Genomic DNA, 17,966 nt, shown 5'->3' on the forward strand with positions numbered 1-17,966 from the left:
GCAATAGACAGCGCGAAAACTTGAGGCCTAATTAAGCTGCAGGAGGAGTATTTTCTTTTCTTTTGAGAGAAGGCTGCAGGAGTTCACACGGAAGAGAGAGAGAGAGAGAGCCAGCATCAATGGCCTGCAGAAAAATGTTGCGTGCAAGGTGAGCCAGACATTTCGAGAAGTGGTCAGGCCCAGCGAGAGAGCCCGGCCGGGATCCCTGCGGGGAGAGGGGAAAAGGAACCCGAGCACCGGCGGCAGGTTGGTCAGGTCAGGTCACGTGCGTGCATGCGCTTCGCAAGGGCAGCACGCTACTGACGTTGCCCGGCTGGGACTAACTTGACCGCCACGCAGCACCCGTTGCCAATTCGAAGTCCACCATCCCAACCAACACACACAATACACGAGCCGAGATACTACGAACGAGACAGCCCACGAGTTACAGGCCGAAGAAAAAGGTGTGCCGTGACGATCGAGCCGGTCAACGCCACAGCGCGGAAGGTCAGCGTTGGGCCGGGCCGGGCTGACGGGTGGGGCCCAAAGGGAAGCCCCTCGGGCTACTTGCTTGTCAAGAAGAAGAGGAAGAGCGTGAGCGTGAGCGTGGTGGAGGGAGGGAGCGTCTTAAGCGCCAAGAAAGAGGGAAAAACCGATTAGGAATACAGTACAGTGTGAGCAGCTGTCGGAGTGAAAGCGACGCGCCGTCCGTTTCGTGCGTGCTGATGAACCTGCCGCGCAAGGAACTGAGGGGTGGGGCGAAGGGCAAATTCGGCACAACTGCCTTCCGCTTTCGTACATGGGCGGAAAACAACTGTGGTGAAACGGAGGAATTGAACGTCTCCATCACGAGCCTCCAGCGCCTACGGAGAAACTAAAAACTGGGAACGCGACAGATATCTTTGATTTTTTGACATGATTTTTTTTAATCTCTGGAGACACCACATTATATGAGGGTCGGCGCCTCGTTCTAACAGTAATAGTGATTGTTAGATGGTTCCAGAATCTCGATGTAATTTTTGTTATTTTTGAGGTGCTTTGTAAGTTCGATCAACTTTGATAATAGATCTAGATTTTCAAAACAAAAGTGAAAAGGGTGACTTCGTAATTTATTATACTTGTGAGAAAAAAGATTGCACTTCCTTTGCATATCTGCCCAATTCGATGCTTACTGTAGTACAGTAGTACTATACTTCCCAACCAAGTTTCCTCAAAAAACAAAAACTTCCAATTCAAGCAAGTAGTAGTTGAAAAAGGGAAACGAGGCAAGTGTGGATTAGGAGAACGGTTATGGGCCAAACTAGACCCGTCTAGACTTCTCCACCAAGTCACCTCGGGGCAGGGGCAAAACCGCCATCCGAAGAAAAGATTTTTTTTTCCAGAAAGAAGAAACCGCGCGATCGGGCGAGCCGTCTCAAAACTAAACTAAAAGGCCGCGGCAGAATACAAAAACCGACGTCCCCGCCGACGTGCGCCTCACGAGACCGACCCGCCCGCCGTCCCACTCCCCCGCTTCTTATATATTCCAGCCCCGCCTCCGGCCCCAACTCCACTTAGACCGCCTCCGCGCACGCATCATCGACGGTGAAGCGTAGGTAGCGTCTCCACAGATCGGGATCAGGCGGCGATGGACTTCTCCGGCGATGTCAAGCAGGCGATCCCCCGCCCGGCCGTCGCTTTCGGCGGCGTCGGCAGCGCTGGCCCGTCCCCGCTGCTCCGCGGCTGGCGGGAGTTCAGGCGGAGCGGCGCGCCCGTCAGGTTCCTCTGCTTCGAGGACGGCGCGTGGGCTGATGTCGAGGGCGAGGCCGCTGTGCCTCTGCGCCGGTCGTTCCTGGACGGGAGGGTGGTCGCTGAGGCTGCCTATGGCGGCAGGGAGTTCCTGTTCGACTTCTTGCGGATGGTGCGCATCGACGCTGGCACCGCCCAGGAGGTCGCCATGGGCTGGATTGACGACCGCGGGGCCTGCTTCTTCCCAGTGCCGGACAGCGGGCGGAAGAGGAAGAGGGGCGAGCCTGAGCTGGAGGACCGGGCGTCGTCCGGGGTGGAGGAGGGGTCCGACGAGAGCAGCGACACGGTGGAGTCCGGCAGGGTCGGCAAGGCGGCCCGCGGGACTTGGGGCAGGGCGGTGAGGCTGGTGGAGACGGACAAGTTCTACCAGGTTGTCAAGAAGCTCTTCCTCAGCGGGATTGCCCCCCGGGTGGGCGGCGGCGTGGCGATCACGGCGGTGCACAAGGTCGCGCAGGGTCCTCGGTGCAGGGCGTTCCAGCAGCAGGGACAGCTCCTGGCCGCTGCGCGCGGCGCCGACGGGGGCAATGCCAAGTTCGCGTGGTACGGCGCGCCGTCGGCGGACGTGGCCGCGGCGGTGGAGCACGGGTTCGGCAGGACGAACAGCCGCGTCCTCGGCCATCGCGCGCACGGCGACGGCGTCCACCTCTCGCCGCCTCAGTCTCCTTTCGCCAGGTCAGTTCGGAGTCCTGAATTTGTGGTTTTGAATCTTGAATTCTTGATCGATGGCAAGCATGAACATAGGCACATAGCTTAAGCATAATTTATCAGACACAGTTACCAATTCGGGATTTGTTGCAAATTGCATTCATATTTCCGCATCTCTCGAGAAATTTTTGTGTTCATACCGACACTTCTACGTAGTTTTTTAATTGAGAATTGACTTCTAGTTTTAAATCATGAAATAACTTGTACTAAATCATGAAATAACTTGTACTACAAAATATTCCTTTGTTCTATTTGTTCTCCTAGGCTGCTCGTTTATATCCGTAGACGTCACCACATCAATTGATTCCATGTTATTTTAGCCTTTGGTTTCTATATATCTTGATTCATACTCCTTGCTCAAAAATTAGGGGGGAAACAAGCTTGCATAAACGACAGTATTAGTTTATCTATGAATGCAGTAGGTAATGGTTTGTGGAAGGGAGGAATATGAGCAAAATTAAATCATGTTTCCTGCTAGCTAGAGTCCGGATGATGAAATATGTTCTGAATGTTCTGTACTGTACATAAATAAACTAACGAGTATGAAATCATTTTTGTGCAGCGCAATGCTAGCAAATGCAGATGTGAACGGCGAGGCGCACATCGTGCTGTGCCGTGTTCTGATGGGCCGGCCAGAGGCCATCCCAGCCGGGTCCTCCCAGCTCCACCCCAGCAGTGACAATTACGACAGCGCCGTCGACAACATGCAGAATCCCCAGTGGTACGTTGTTTGGAGCAAGGACATGAACACGAGGATCCTCCCAGAGTACGTCGTCAGCTTCAAGTGCCCCAGCCTCCGTCAGATGCAAGGTTCGTGAGCGCCCTGTCTGAATTGGTGCTGCAGTTGCTCCCAGATGTGCTTGGATCTCATGTCATTGCTCGTTGAAATTTTTGGGTTTCAGGATCATCGGAAGCGACCTCCCAGCTAAAGAAGCCTTCGCCGGTGGCCCGTGACATGTTTCCGACGCTTCTAGCAGAGATCCAGCGGTTCGTGCCATCGTCCAAGCTGCAGACATTACAGGGGACCTACAATCGCTTCAAGGTAAATTGGTGTTCCTCGCCGAGTCCTAGTCCTTCACATTCATTTCGACGGCCGATCGGCACAGCTGCTGCATTTGATTAACGGGATTGTGCCTAGTTCGTATTTACATCTCATGGACAAGTAATTTGTGATACTGCAAGCACTGAAGCACAGACAAAGTGTACTCAACTACGATTTCCTTTGTGCTGCAGAAAGGGCAGATGAAGAAGGATCAGTTCATCCGATTCTTGCGCGCCTTCATCGGCGACAGGGTGTTGACAGCAGTTGCCAAGAAACTCCGAGGATACTGATGGACAGTGCAAGGGTGTTCTTCTGCTAGTTCTGTTGTCGTCAAAGTGGTGTGCTGGTGGTGAGGTGGTAGCTCATTCGGCTGACTCCATAGAACCGGAAGGGTGTGCGTGTCGGGTATCAACAAGATAGTTCTTCATTTCTTATGTCGCCGTAGTTTAGCTGAGATTTGTTGTTGATCTCAAGGACATAGAGGGGTTACGGCAATCTTCCATTAACCAACACAAAGTTAGATTTTATTCTTGGTTTCTGCTATATTTTACTTGGTATTTTGCTACCTGCAATCTGTACAGACTGAAAGTTTTACCAATTTATGCCTGAAAGCAATCATTTGTTCGACGCCAGCCAACAGTTTCTTGTGTATCTCTATCGAAATACCATTGACATCTCATCATAGGTTCAGATATTTTTCGTTTATCTGATACAGTAGAAGATAACCGGTTGCCTGCATTGAGTGACGCGAATTCAACAATGCCGAATGTACCGAATCATTGATGCGAAATAAATCCATCGTTATCATAAGACCCAAACTTTGATCCAATCTACAAGGAAAACCTAAGACCAAAAATTGATCCAATCTACAAGGAAAATCGAACCGAGAAACCACACAGCTGAAGGGCAACACATCAGGAAAACAGGTGAACACCCCATACATATTTACAACCCAACACAAAGATCAACAACGAAAGAAATAACCCTAAAAAAACCAAAGGAATACGTTATTGGGTGGAGCAGCACATGTTATATTGTAAGCACCAACAAGGCAACCCTAGCAAAAACAACACGAGGCAAACTCAAAAGTCGCCGAGAGAGCACAACAACAACAGAAAGTCCAAACCACTAACAGAGGGGAACGTAGGGTTCCACCAGCAATGGAAAGCACCATTGCCAGCCCGGAGCAATCCAATACCCAACATTATGAGTTTCGATGTTGACGGATCTAACCAAAAGTCTGTAGCGACCAGACCTCAAACAGTCTGATCTCTGTGCTTCGGTGTCATCCCTGGATCAGTAATACTGATACCACACAGTACTCGAAGGATTTATAACAGAGTAGCAATCACACACTTGTTACATCGAGTGTCTCCATGAAGAACTTATTACAATAAATATGGCTTAAGGCCATCTAATAACGATAACAGCGGAAGGCTTGGAAGATAAGTGAGTCCATCAACTCCAACGGCATCACTGAGTATAGAACCACGACCTAAAACTCCTTAATCGTCGTCTGAAAAGTCTGCAACATTAACGTTGCAGCCCGAAACGGGTCAGCACATGGAATATGCTGGCAAGGTAACACATAGAGAGTAATGGAATGAAACAGCTATAATGTATGCATACTTGGCTGGTGGAAAACTCTATGGTTACAGTTTTTGCGTAAAGCTAATTTTTCCTTACTTCAAAGGAATAAATTTATTTAACTATCATGGTAGTTGTTAAACATTGAGAATGGTTGACAGCATCCTCAATCCCAATTAAACATCATCATTATCATAAACCCAACAAAATTAATTTAGAGTAACATGTTAAGATTCACATGATAATCCAGGTACTAGATACTCAAGATGTCCATAACCGGGGACACGGCTAACCATGATTAGTTTATTACACTCTGCAGAGGTTTGCGCACTTTTCCCCACAAGACTCGATCGCCTCCGTTTGGTTTCTCGCACTACAAAGTGTTTGAGAAACGGATGACCGAGACATAGTCTTTCAGAAGCGCTAGCACCTTACGATCGGGTAGACCGTATCACCTACATCCCCTACATCTGCTAGTCTACCACTATAAGAGTTCGCACGACTTAGTCAACTATGCTAGAGCCCATAATATCTTGTGGCTGCACACGGAAGTTTCTAGTATGAATAATCTCATGATCCCTTTGAGCCTGGGTGGCGGTCCAAAAGAAAACAGGCAAGTCCTGGATTACCCAGGTGCCTCAATCCACCCAGATGTGTGTTTAAGTTGCCACCTTAGATAAACCATTAATTAATAAACTCACATCTGTCATGGATATCACTCACCCAATCCACGTCTACTAGCATAGCATGGCATAATAAGCAAACGTAGAAGTAACTCCCAAAGGGTTGAAAATAAACAGGTAATAGGTATTACCTCAACTACTTCCCATCCCACAATTTAATTAGATCCTAACCATGCAATGTTTGAGGATTTGATCTAATGCATTAAAACTGGGTAGTAAAAAAGGTATGATCAAAGTGTTATTTGCCTTGCCGATGATCCGGGAAACCTAGCGATTTGAAGTAACAGGCGGCGCACTCCGAGTATTCTATCGCAGACAAACAAACAAGTATACAATAAGTACTCATCTAATATACGGGTAAAAGTCAAATAAAAGATCTAACCAGAAGGTTCAACTTAAGAACTCCGGTTTGCAAAAAGAATCAAATCGAACGAAGCAACGAAAGTCAAACGGCGAAAGAAAACAACTTCGTTCTACAAATCTGGATCTAAGTCAAATTTTACAGTAGCAAAAACTTGTTTAAGTTGGTTAAACAGATAGAGGGTTTCGAGACGAAACTCCAGGCGCTTGAATCGCCTGATTTCGATAAACGAGCGAAAAGTTATACTAAAAAGAAAATCGGATCAGAAATCACGATCAGAAAAATCATGTATTTAATCCGAGAAAAAGAAAAACGACGAACGTTCGCTAGAACGAACGAACGGACGAACGCTCGCTAATTAAATAAATCAGAAAAATCGATCTATTTAAAAAAACCGAAACTAAAAAAACCGACGAAAAACTGACGGTTTTTCGAAAAGAAAAAAAACCAAAAAAAACGGCGCGGACTTCGAGGCGCACCTCGGGCGGCGTGCGGTGGCGGCGGCGGGGCGGGGCGGGGTGGGCGGCTGGGCCTTGGCTGGCTCCCCCCCGGCTTATAAAGCCTAGCGGGCCAGGAGTCCGGGTCGGACACGGCCCGTTAGGTCGGTTCATTTTTTTAAAATAATTACGCGCAGAAGAAAAATAAAAAGAAATACTAAACCGACTCCAAAAATTCCGAAATAAATTTTCCCGGGCTTCTAAAATCAAGCCGCACAAGGTGAACATTTATTTGGAGCCTAAATGCAATTTTGAGAAATGCACATTTTTCCTAAATTCAAATAAAATAACGGAAAACTCCGAAATAAAATCTTATTTGATTTTATTATTAAATCCTCAATATTTCTTTATTTTGGGAAATTCATTTTATTCCCTCTCTCATATTTTTGTAATAGAAATAATTGATGATAAAATAATAAAAATCAAATGATCCTATTCTCAAAATTTGAGAAAACTCAAATATGAAAATAAAGAATTTCCCAACTCTCTCCGTGGGTCCTTGAGTTGCGTAGAAATTTCTAGGATCAACCAAAATGCAAAATAAAATATGATATGCATTGATGATCTAATGTATAACATTCCAAATTGAAAATTTGGGATGTTACAAACCTACCCCCCTTAAGATGAATCTCGCCCTCGAGATTCGGGTTGGCTAGAAAATAGGTGAGGGTGGTCCTTGAGCAAATCGTCCTCTCGCTCCCAGGTGGCTTCATCCTCCGTGTGGTGACTCCACTGAACTTTGCAAAACTTGATAACCTTGCTGCGAGTGAATCGAGTGGCAAACTCGAGAATCTTAATTGATTTCTCCTCATAGGTCAAATCGTCATCCAACTGAATTGTTTCCAATGGCACCGTGTCTCTCAACGGTATGTCAGCCATCTCCGCGTGGCACTTCTTCAACTGAGAAACGTGGAACACATCATGAACTCCTGACAATCCTTCGGGCAATTCCAACTTGTAGGCCACTTCTCCCATACGCTCCAAAACTCGATATGGTCCTACAAATCGTGGTGCTAACTTTCCCTTAACTCCAAAACGCTTTGTTTCCCGAAGTGGTGATACTCGAAGATAAGCTCTATCTCCAACTTCGTAAACAGTCTCCTTGCGTTTAGAATCTGCATAACTCTTCTGTCTGGACTGGGCTATCTTGAGCCTATCGCGAATCAATTTCACCTTCTGTTCAGACTCTTTAATCAAGTCAGGTCCAAACAACTGTCGGTCTCCAACTTTGTCCCATGACAACGGTGTCCTGCACCTCCTTCCGTACAAGGCTTCGAAAGGGGCCATCTTTAAACTGGTTTGGTAACTGTTGTTGTAAGAGAACTCTACATATGGCAAATTGTCGTCCCAACTAGATCCGTAATCTAGCGCACAAGCTCTCAGCATGTCCTCCAAAATCTGATTGACTCTCTCGGTCTGTCCATCTGTCTGTGGATGAAAAGCTGTACTGAATTCTAGCCTAGTACCCAAAGTTCCGTGCAAATGCTTCCAGAACTTTGAGGTAAACTGGGTTCCTCTATTTGATACGATACTCCTGGAACTCCATGCAGACATACGATCCTGGTCATGTATATCTTTGCCAACTTAGCACTGGTGTAAGTGGTCTTTACCGAGATGAAATGAGCTACTTTCGTCAACCGATCAACTATAACCCAAATCGAGTCATAGCCTGAACGAGTTCTGGGCAATCCTGTAATAAAATCCATGCCTAACTTATCCCACTTCCATTTGGGTATCGGCAATGGTTGTAGCAATCCTGCTGGCTTCTGATGCTCTGCCTTTACTCTCTGACATACATCACAAACTGCTACATACTCCGCAATATCTTTCTTCATTCCGATCCACCAGAAAATATCCTTCAAATCCAAATACATCTTGGTATTTCCTGGGTGAATCGAATATGGTGAATCGTGTGCCTCTTGCAGTATCAACTTCCTGATCTCCGGGTCATTGGGCACGTAAACACGGTCTTCAAACCATAGGGTATCGTGCTCATCCTCACGAAATCCCTTAGCCTTTCCTTTGCTAAGTTTCTCTTTAATAGAAGCAATCTCCTTGTCAGTCCTTTGGACTTCTCTGATTTTATCCATCAATATAGACTGAATCTCCAATGCTGCTACATAGCCTCTCGGGACTATTTCTAAGCATAACTCTCGAAGATTTTCGGCTAACTCCCTTGGTATTTCTCCCATCATTAATGTATTGACATGGCTCTTACGGCTTAATGCGTCAGCTACTACATTAGCCTTTCCGGGATGGTAATGCAATCTCATATCATAATCCTTGATGAGCTCCAACCATCTCCTTTGTCTGAGGTTTAACTCCTTCTGTGTGAAAATATACTTCAAACTCTTATGATCCGTATACACCTCGCAATGGTTTCCAATCAGAAAATGTCTCCAAGTCTTCAGTGCATGCACTACGGCTGCTAACTCCAAATCATGCGTAGCATAATTCAACTCATGATGCTTAAGCTGTCGTGAGGCATATGAAACAACTCTCCCTTCCTGCATAAGCACTACTCCAAGTCCTCGACGTGAAGCGTCGCAATACACCTCATAATCCTTGGTCTGGTCTGGAAAAATCAACACTGGTGAAGTAACCAAACGTTTCTTCAACTCCTGAAAACTAGCCTCACATTCTTCCGTCCATATGAACTTGGTATCTTTCTTCAACAACTCCGTCATAGGCTTCGCAATCCTTGAGAAATTCTCAATAAATCTCCGGTAGTATCCTGCGAGTCCAAGAAAACTCCGGATCTCTTCAACTGTTGTTGGTGCTTCCCAATTTGTCACAGTGTCAACCTTGGTAGGATCTACTGCTATACCTTCTCCAGATATAACGTGTTCGAGGAATCCTACTTTTTTCAACCAAAACTCACATTTGCTGAACTTGGCATATAATTGATGTTCTCTGAGCTTTCCAGGAACCAAACGCAAATGTTCCTTATGTTCCTCTTCATTCTTTGAGTAAACCAGGATATCATCAATGAACACTACGACGAACTTATCCAAGAACTCCATAAACACTTTGTTCATCATGTTCATAAAATATGCCGGTGCATTAGTCAGACCAAATGACATAACGGTATACTCGTACAGCCCATACCTTGTGGTAAAAGCTGTCTTAGGAATATCCCGTTCCCGAATCTTCAACTGGTGGTATCCTGATCGCAGATCGATCTTGGAAAATACCTTAGCTCCTTGCAATCGATCAAACAGATCATTGATCATCGGTAGTGGGTATTTGTTCTTGATCGTTACTTCATTCAATCCTCGATAATCAACAACCATCCTTAACGATCCATCCTTCTTCTCCACTAGAAGTACTGGAGATCCCCAAGGCGAAGAACTTGGGCGAATATATCCTTTATCCAGTAACTCCTTGATCTGCTTCTTAATTTCCACCAAATCCTTTGCAGGCATCCTGTATGGTCTCTTCGATATTGGCCCTGTGCCTGGCAATAGCTCAATCAAAAACTCAATGTCTCTATCCAGTGGCATGCCTGGCAACTCTTCTGGAAATACTTCAGGGAAATCCCTTACCACTGGTACTTCCTCCTGCACAACTCCTGTTAAGCAATTTACTTGAGTCCTCTTTGGCACATGTCGGGATACATACTTGATCCTTCTCCCTTCTGGGGTGGTAAGCAAAATTGACTTACTAGCACATTCAATATTCCCTTCATACTTTGATAACCAATCCATGCCTAATATCACATCCAATCCTTGGGATTCCAATACTATTAGGTCTGAGGGAAAAACATAGCTACCAATCTTTAATGGTAACCGATCACACCATCGGCTAGCCATATATTCTGCTCCAGGCGAGGTTACTAACATGGGTGACCTAAGGGCTTGGGTTGACAGGTTATACTTATCCACAAATCCCCTTGAGATGTATGAATGCGGTGCACCAGTATCAAAAAGAACGAGTGCAGTAAATGACTTAACCAAAAACTTACCTATTACTACTTACCTATTACTGCATCGGGCTGAGCTTCAACCTCCTCCACGCTAATGTGGTTCACCTGTCCCCTGTTGAAAGGGTTCGGCTTCTTCCCAGAGCTTCCATTGCTATTTCCATTTTGTAATTCAGGACATTCATTGGCATAATGTCCGGTCTTTGAACACTTAAAGCAAGTGACTTGGCTCAGGTCCTTCTTGGCTGGGGTTGATGGGTTGGTGCGGTTCTGGCCGTTGCTTCCTCCATTACCATTACCATTCTTGGGGCCATTATGATTGTGCGAGCTACCTCCTCCATGGGTATGCTGAAAATGTCCTCCCGGTCTAGGGGTAAAACGTGGCTTCTGCTGAGCTCCTGAATTGTACTTTCCTTGTGCATACTTCCTCTTGCGACTTTCAATTTGCTGCTGCTTCCCTTCAATCATAAGAGCACGATCTACCAACTCCTGGTAGTTGTTGAAGGTTGCTACCATCAACTGCATGCTCAACTCATCATTCAGGCCTTCCAGAAACTTCTCCTGCTTAGCTGCATCCGTAGCAACGTCATCTGGAGCATAACGTGCTAACTTACTAAAGTCCTCCACATACTGGCCAACTGTCCATCCTCCTTGGCGCAAGTTGCGAAACTCTTGCTTCTTCATGGCCATAGCTCCTGCTGAAACATGGGTAGTGCGAAAAGCCTGCTGAAACTGGTCCCATGTGACAGTGTCGACATGGAAAGTGGCTGTGAAATTCTCCCACCATGATGCTGCGGGTCCTTCAAGCTGATGTGCGACAAACTTCACCTTCTCCGCATCTGTGCATCCTGCTGTGGTCAACTCTCTAGCTGTCTTGCGGAGCCAATCATCTGCTACTATTGGCTCAGTGCTACTGGAAAACACCAGCGGATTCAGCCAAAGAAAACGGGCTAAGTGATCAACAGGTGGTGGTGGGTTGTTGTTGTTGTTCCCCTGATTCTGATTCTGGACTAGCAACTGCATCAATCTGTTCTGTTGCTGGATCAACTAGGTGAGCTCCGGTGGAAAGGTGAATCCGGGGTCACGTCTCGGAGGCATCTGAGGGTTTAGAAAAGATGAGAGTTAAGAATAGAGGGGGTCTAAAGAGAAAACACTACCCATATGCATATGAGGCAAAAGCAAACAATTCACTTCATTCAATCAATCAAACAATGGCATACAATCGATCTAACTATCGCAAAAGTGCTCGGACTACTATATTTACATGGTGGACTACTACTACTGATGAGGTGGTCTACCAGAAATATTCTTCGGTTGCGGACTCCATGATATCTGCTCCAGCTTCATCAACATAGTCATCATCGCTACTATCTGGATCCGAATCAGTGTCGTCGATGATGATGTAGTCTTCCGGGCGAATCTCCTTGGGTTCTTCGTCTTCATCTACTGGTGTAGGGCCTTCCATAAATATCCCGATCTTCTTGATCAGATCGTCATTCTTCTCCACCAATACTTCAATTTCCTCTTCATAATCTTCACGTGTAGCCTTGAGTTCTTCCTCCAGTTCCTAGATTCTTGTCCTTGCCTTCTTCAGATCTATCATGTCGGAGCACATCTGGTTTTCCTGACGTCGAATGTGCTGGTTTAATTCCTGGATAAAAGCTGCAATGGATCTATCCTTTCTAGAGCTGATCATCTCCCAGTGCTCATCTCAGCGAAATCTGGTAGATAGTATCCTTGAGATCATTGCGGTAGACTTCTCCAATGCGTTCCATGGCGATGTGAGCTGCCATGCTCTTTCCTAGACTCCAAGTTGGTGCATCAAAAGAAAACTCTATGGGCTCGGTGACTGACATGAATGTCCTTCCTGGAACTTGAACTTGAATCATCCAACGCTCTTCTTCAGGTAAAGTGGCATTGTAGGTTCCGGTGAAGCTGGGTACTCCTATGTTCAGGTATCTAGTGACTTCCTTCAAGTGACGTCCAAAGGGTGTATCTTCATCTGGTTGCGTGAACTTGTTCCTTGCATCCACCATCCTAAAAGAGTAGAAAAGATGAGAGGTCAGAAGAGAAGGGAGTGAATAGTGATCTAGGTCTTTAGCTTAGTGGTCGTGTCCTATAGTGAGCGTGTGCTCTGATACCATCTCTGTAGCGACCAGACCTCAAACAGTCTGATCTTTGTGCTCTGGTGTCATCCCTGGATCAGTAATGCTGACACCACACAGTACTCGGAGGATTTATAACAGAGTAGCAATCACACACTTATTACATCGAGTGTCTCCATGGAGAACTTATTACAATAAATATGGCTTAAGGCCATCTAATAATGATAACAACGGAAGGCTTGGAAGATAAGTGAGTCCATCAACTCCAACAGCATCACTGAGTATAGAACCACGATCTAAAACTCCTTAATCGTCGTCTGAAAAGTCTGCAACATTAACGTTGCAGCCCGAAACGGGTCAGCACATGGAATATGCTGGCAAGGTAACACATAAAGAGTAATGGAATGAAACAGCTATACTATATGCATACTTGGCTGGTGGAAAGCTCTATGGTTACAGTTTTTGCATAAAGCTAATTTTCCCCTACTTCAAAGGAATAAATTTATTTAACTATTATGGTAGTTGTTAAACATTGAGAATGGTTGACAGCATCCTCATTCCCAATTAAACATCATCATTATCATAAACCCAACAAAATTAATTTAGAGTAACATGTTGAGATTCACATGATAATCCACGTACTAGATACTCAAGATGTCCATAAACGGGGACACGGCTAACCATGATTAGTTTATTACACTCTGCAGAGGTTTGCGCACTTTTCCCCACAAGACTCGATCGCCTCCGTTTGGTTTCTCGCACTACAAAGTGTTTGAGAAACGGATAACAAGAGACATAGTCTTTCAGAAGCGCTAGCACCTTACGATCGGGTACACCGTACCACCTACATCCCCTACATCTGCTAGTCTACCACTATAAGAGTTCGCACGACTTAGTCAACTATGCTAGAGCCCATAATATCTTGTGGCTGCACACGGAAGTTTCTAGTATGAATAATCTCATGATCCCTTTGAGCCTGGGTGGCGGTCCAAAAGAAAACAGGCAAGTCCTGGATTACCCAGGTGCCTCAATCCACCCAGATGTGTGTTTAAGTTGCCACCTTAGATAAACCATTAATTAACAAACTCACATCTGTCATGGATATCACTCACCCAATCCACGTCTACTAGCATAGCATGGCATAATAAGCAAACGTAGAAGTAACTCCCAAAGGGTTGAAAATAAACAGGTAATAGGTACTACCTCAACTACTTCCCATCCCACAATTTAATTAGATCCTAACCATGCAATGTTTGAGGATTTGATCTAATGCATTAAAACTGGGTAGTAAAAAAGGTATGATCAAAGTGTTATTTGCCTTGCCGATGATCCGGGAAACCTAGCGATTTGAAGTAACAGGCGGCGCACTCCGGGTATTCTATCGCAGACAAACAAACAAGCATACAATAAGTACTCATCTAATGCACGAGTAAAAGTCAAATAAAAGATCTAACCAGAAGGTTCAACTTAAGAACTCCGGTTTGCAAAAAGAATCAAATCAAACGAAGCAACGAAAGTCAAACGGCGAAAGAAAACAACTTCGTTCTACAAATCTGGATCTAAGTCAAATTTTACAGTAGCAAAAACTTGTTTAAGTTGGTTAAACGGGTAGAGGGTTTCGAGATGAAACTCCAGGCGCTTGAATCGCCTGATTCCGATAAACGAGCGAAAAGTTATACTAAAAAGAAAATCGGATCAGAAATCGCGATCAGAAAAATCGCGGATTTAATCCGAGAAAAAGAAAAACGACGAACGTTCGCTAGAATGAACGAACGGACAAACGCTCGCTAATTAAATAAATCGGAAAAACGGATCTATTTAAAAAAACCGAAACAAAAAAAACTGACGGTTTTTCAAAAAGAAAAAAATAAATAAAAAAACCGGCGCGGACTTCGAGGCGCACCTCGGGCGGCGCGGCGCTGGCGGCGGCGGCGGCGGGGCGGGGCAGGCGGCTAGGGTTCGGGGGCGCGGCTGGGCCTCGGCTGGCTCCCCCCGGCTTATAAAGCCTAGCGGGCCAGGAGTCCGGGTCAGACACGGCCCGTTAGGTCGGTTCGTTTTTTTTAAATAATTACGCGCAGAAGAAAAATAAAAAGAAATACTAAACGGACTCCAAAAATCCCGAAATAAATTTTCCCGGGCTTCTAAAATCAAGCCGCACAAGGTGAACATTTATTTGGGGCCTAAATGCAATTTTGAAAAACGCACATTTTTCCTAAATTCAAATAAAATAACGGAAAACTCCGAAATAAAATCTTATTTGATTTTATTATTAAATCCTCAATATTTCTTTATTTTGGGAAAGTAATTTTATTCCCTCTCTCATATTTTTGTAATAGAAATAATTGATGATAAAATAATAAAAATCAAATGATCCTATTCTCAAAATTTGAGAAAACTTAAATATTAAAATAAAGAATTTCCCAACTCTCTCCGTGGGTCCTTGAGTTGCGTAGAAATTTCTAGGATCAACCAAAATGCAAAATAAAATATGATATGCATTGATGATCTAATGTATAACATTCCAAATTGAAAATTTGGGATGTTACAAAGTCGAACTTAAAATTTGTATCCCTTAAATCGAGGTTTTGAGTCAACACCTTCAACACATATCAATGTCTTATATAGTCGGAGGTGAAATCATGGATTATCACCTGGAGAATCTACGTACTTATTGCAAAAAAAATGTGGCTGCCAGCAACAACCTCTCCACCGGCTAGCTTCTTCCCGCTAACCGGATCAAGGTGTTGAGAAAACCCAAGGCCCCCTTGCAATATTGGAGAAAACACCTCGCCTCCTTACACCCCGCACCACCTTCAACCCTGGTCGCCAGGAAATAGATGGGTGGTGGATGTAGGATCCACTGCCATAGCCACCTTGCACATGCCCAAATGCATACGTTGATCAGTGGCCTGAGAGCCTGTTTCACCTTCGTTGGCCCTAGAATTTCCTGCAGCACCACCGCTTCCTAGGGCGTGCTGGTGAGGAGCGCTACCACCGGATCGATCTGTCTTAGGACCTGATGACCGACAAGTATAGCGGATCAATCATAGTCCTTTCGATAAGTAAGAGTGTCGAATCCGACGATGAGCAGAAGGAATCAATAAGCGGTTTTCAACAAGGTATTCTCCGTAAGTGCTGCAAAGTAGTTGTGATGAATAGTTTGATAGTAAGATAATTCGTAACAAGTAACCAAAGTAGCAACGTGCAACAAGGTGGCCCAATTCTTTTTATTGCAAAGTATAAGCCGAAATTAGTTCTTATAGTGATTAAAACGTTCTCGAGGACACATGAGAATTTCATGAGAATTTCGTCTAGTTACTTTCACCACGATTCATTGACTCACGTTCACTACTTTCATAAGTTGTTATGTGGGTGGACCGGAGCTAAGGTGTTGTTCTTACTTGAACAAGAAACCTACTTATGATTACCCCCTCTCGCAAGCATCAACAAATACAAGAGAAAAATTAAGATAAATCTAATCAGCCCCTTAGGGAAGAACTCATAAATTGGGGTTTAGGTTTCTGTCACTCCGGTAGCCCCTCATCTGCAAACTAATTCCACAATGCCTTTCCTAAGGCCCAAAAATTGTGATGTTGAAGGAAATATGCCCTAGAGGCAATAATAAAGTTGTTATTTATATTTCCTTATATCATGATAAATGTTTATTATTCATGCTAGAATTGTATTAACCGGAAACTTAGTACATGTGTGAATACATAGACAAACAGAGTGTCACTAGTATGCCTCTACTTGACTAGCTCGTTAATCAAAGATGGTTAAGTTTCCTAACCATAGACATGAGTTGTCATTTGATAAACGAGATCACATCATTAGAGAATGATGTGATTGACTTGACCCATCCGTTAGCTTAGCACTATGATCGTTTAGTTGCTTTTGCTTTCTCCATAACTTATACATGTTCCTATAATTACGAGATTATGCAACTCCCGAATACCGGAGGAACACTTAGTGTGCTATCAAACGTCACAGCGTAACTGGGTGATTATAAATATGCTCTACATGTGTCTTCGATGGTGTTTGTTGAGTTGGCATAGATCGAGATTAGGATTTGTCACTCTGATTGTCTCGGTAATGCACATCACTATAAGCCTTGCAAGCAATGTGACTAATGAGTTAGTTACGGGATGTTGCATTACGGAACGAGTAAAGAGACTTGCCGGTAACGAGATTGAACTAGGTATGATGATACCAACGATCGAATCTCGGGCAAGTAACATACCGATGACAAAGGGAACAACGTATGTTGTTATGCGGTTTGACCGATAAAGATCTCCGTAGAATATGTAGGAACCAATATGAGCATCCAGGTTCTGCTATTGGTTATTGACCAGAGATGAGTCTCGGTCATGTCTACATAGTTCTCGAACCCGTAGGGTCCGCACGCTTAACGTTCGATGACGATTGGTATTACGAGTTTATGTGTTTTGATGAACCGAAGCTAGTTCGGAGTCCCGTATGTGATCACGAACAAGACGAGGAGTCTCGAAATGGTCGAGACATGAAGACTGATATATTGGAAGGTTATGTTTGGACATCGGAATGGTTTCGGGTGAGTTCGGGCATATACCGGAGCATCGAGGGGTTACTGGAACCCCCCGAGGGGCTTAATGGGCCTACATGGGCTTTAGTGGAAAAGAGAGGAGGCAACCAAGAGGTGGGGGCGCGCCCCCCAAGCCCAATCGGAATTGGGAATGGGGCCGACCCCCTTTCCTTCTTCTTCTCTTCCCCTTCCTGCCCCCTCCTATTAGGACTAGGAAAGGGGGGAAACCTAATCCTAGTAGGAGTAGGAATCCCCCCTTGGGGGCGCACCATGAGGGCCGGCCGGCCCCCTCCCCCCTCCTTTATATACGGGGTAGGGGGCACCCCATAGACACACAAGTTGACAATTGTTTTAGCCGTGTGCGGTGCCCCCCTCCACAGATACACACCTCGGTCATATCATCGTAGTGCTTAGGCGAAGCCCTGCGCCGATAACTTCATCATCACCGTCAACACGCCGTCGTGCTGATGAAACTCTCCCTCGGCCTCAACTGGATCAAGAGTACGAGGGACGTCACCGAGCTGAACGTGTGCAGATCGCGGAGGTGCCGTGCGTTCGGTACTTGATCGGTTGGATCGCGAAGACGTTCGACTACATCAACCGCGTTTCTTAACGCTTCTGCTTTCGGTCTATGAGGGTACGTAGAAACACTCTCCACTCTCATTGCTATGCATCTCCTAGATAGATCTTGCATGATCGTAGGAATTCTTTTGAAATACTGCGTTCCCCAACAGTG

General features: G+C 45.2%; 1 protein-coding gene across 1 annotated transcript; it reads left to right on the top strand.

The window, feature by feature from the left end:
* Positions 1 to 1,462: 1,462 nt before the first annotated feature.
* On the top strand, positions 1,463 to 4,146 carry LOC125552445 (putative inactive poly [ADP-ribose] polymerase SRO2). The gene is made up of 4 exons (XM_048715998.2): positions 1,463 to 2,439; positions 3,035 to 3,282; positions 3,375 to 3,514; positions 3,706 to 4,146. The coding sequence occupies exons 1-4, from the start codon at positions 1,607 to 1,609 to the stop codon at positions 3,802 to 3,804; spliced, it is 1,320 nt and encodes a 439-aa protein (XP_048571955.1). The 5' UTR covers positions 1,463 to 1,606; the 3' UTR covers positions 3,805 to 4,146.
* The last annotated feature ends 13,820 nt before the right edge of the window (positions 4,147 to 17,966 follow it).

Source organism: Triticum urartu, chromosome 4A, assembly GCF_056163025.1.
Source record: "Triticum urartu cultivar PI428250 chromosome 4A, HENAU_Tu73, whole genome shotgun sequence".
NCBI lineage: Eukaryota > Viridiplantae > Streptophyta > Magnoliopsida > Poales > Poaceae > Triticum > Triticum urartu.

What these genes read in the sequence shown, in the direction of transcription:
- LOC125552445 (XM_048715998.2), top strand. Translation starts at nt 1,607, where the DNA reads ATGGACTTCTCCGGCGATGTCAAGCAGGCGATCCCCCGCCCGGCCGTC. An exon ending in CCTCAGTCTCCTTTCGCCAG is followed by an intron (nt 2,440 to 3,034) that starts GTCAGTTCGGAG and finishes ATTTTTGTGCAG; the next exon opens with CGCAATGCTAGCAAATGCAG. An exon ending in CAGCCTCCGTCAGATGCAAG is followed by an intron (nt 3,283 to 3,374) that starts GTTCGTGAGCGC and finishes TTTGGGTTTCAG; the next exon opens with GATCATCGGAAGCGACCTCC.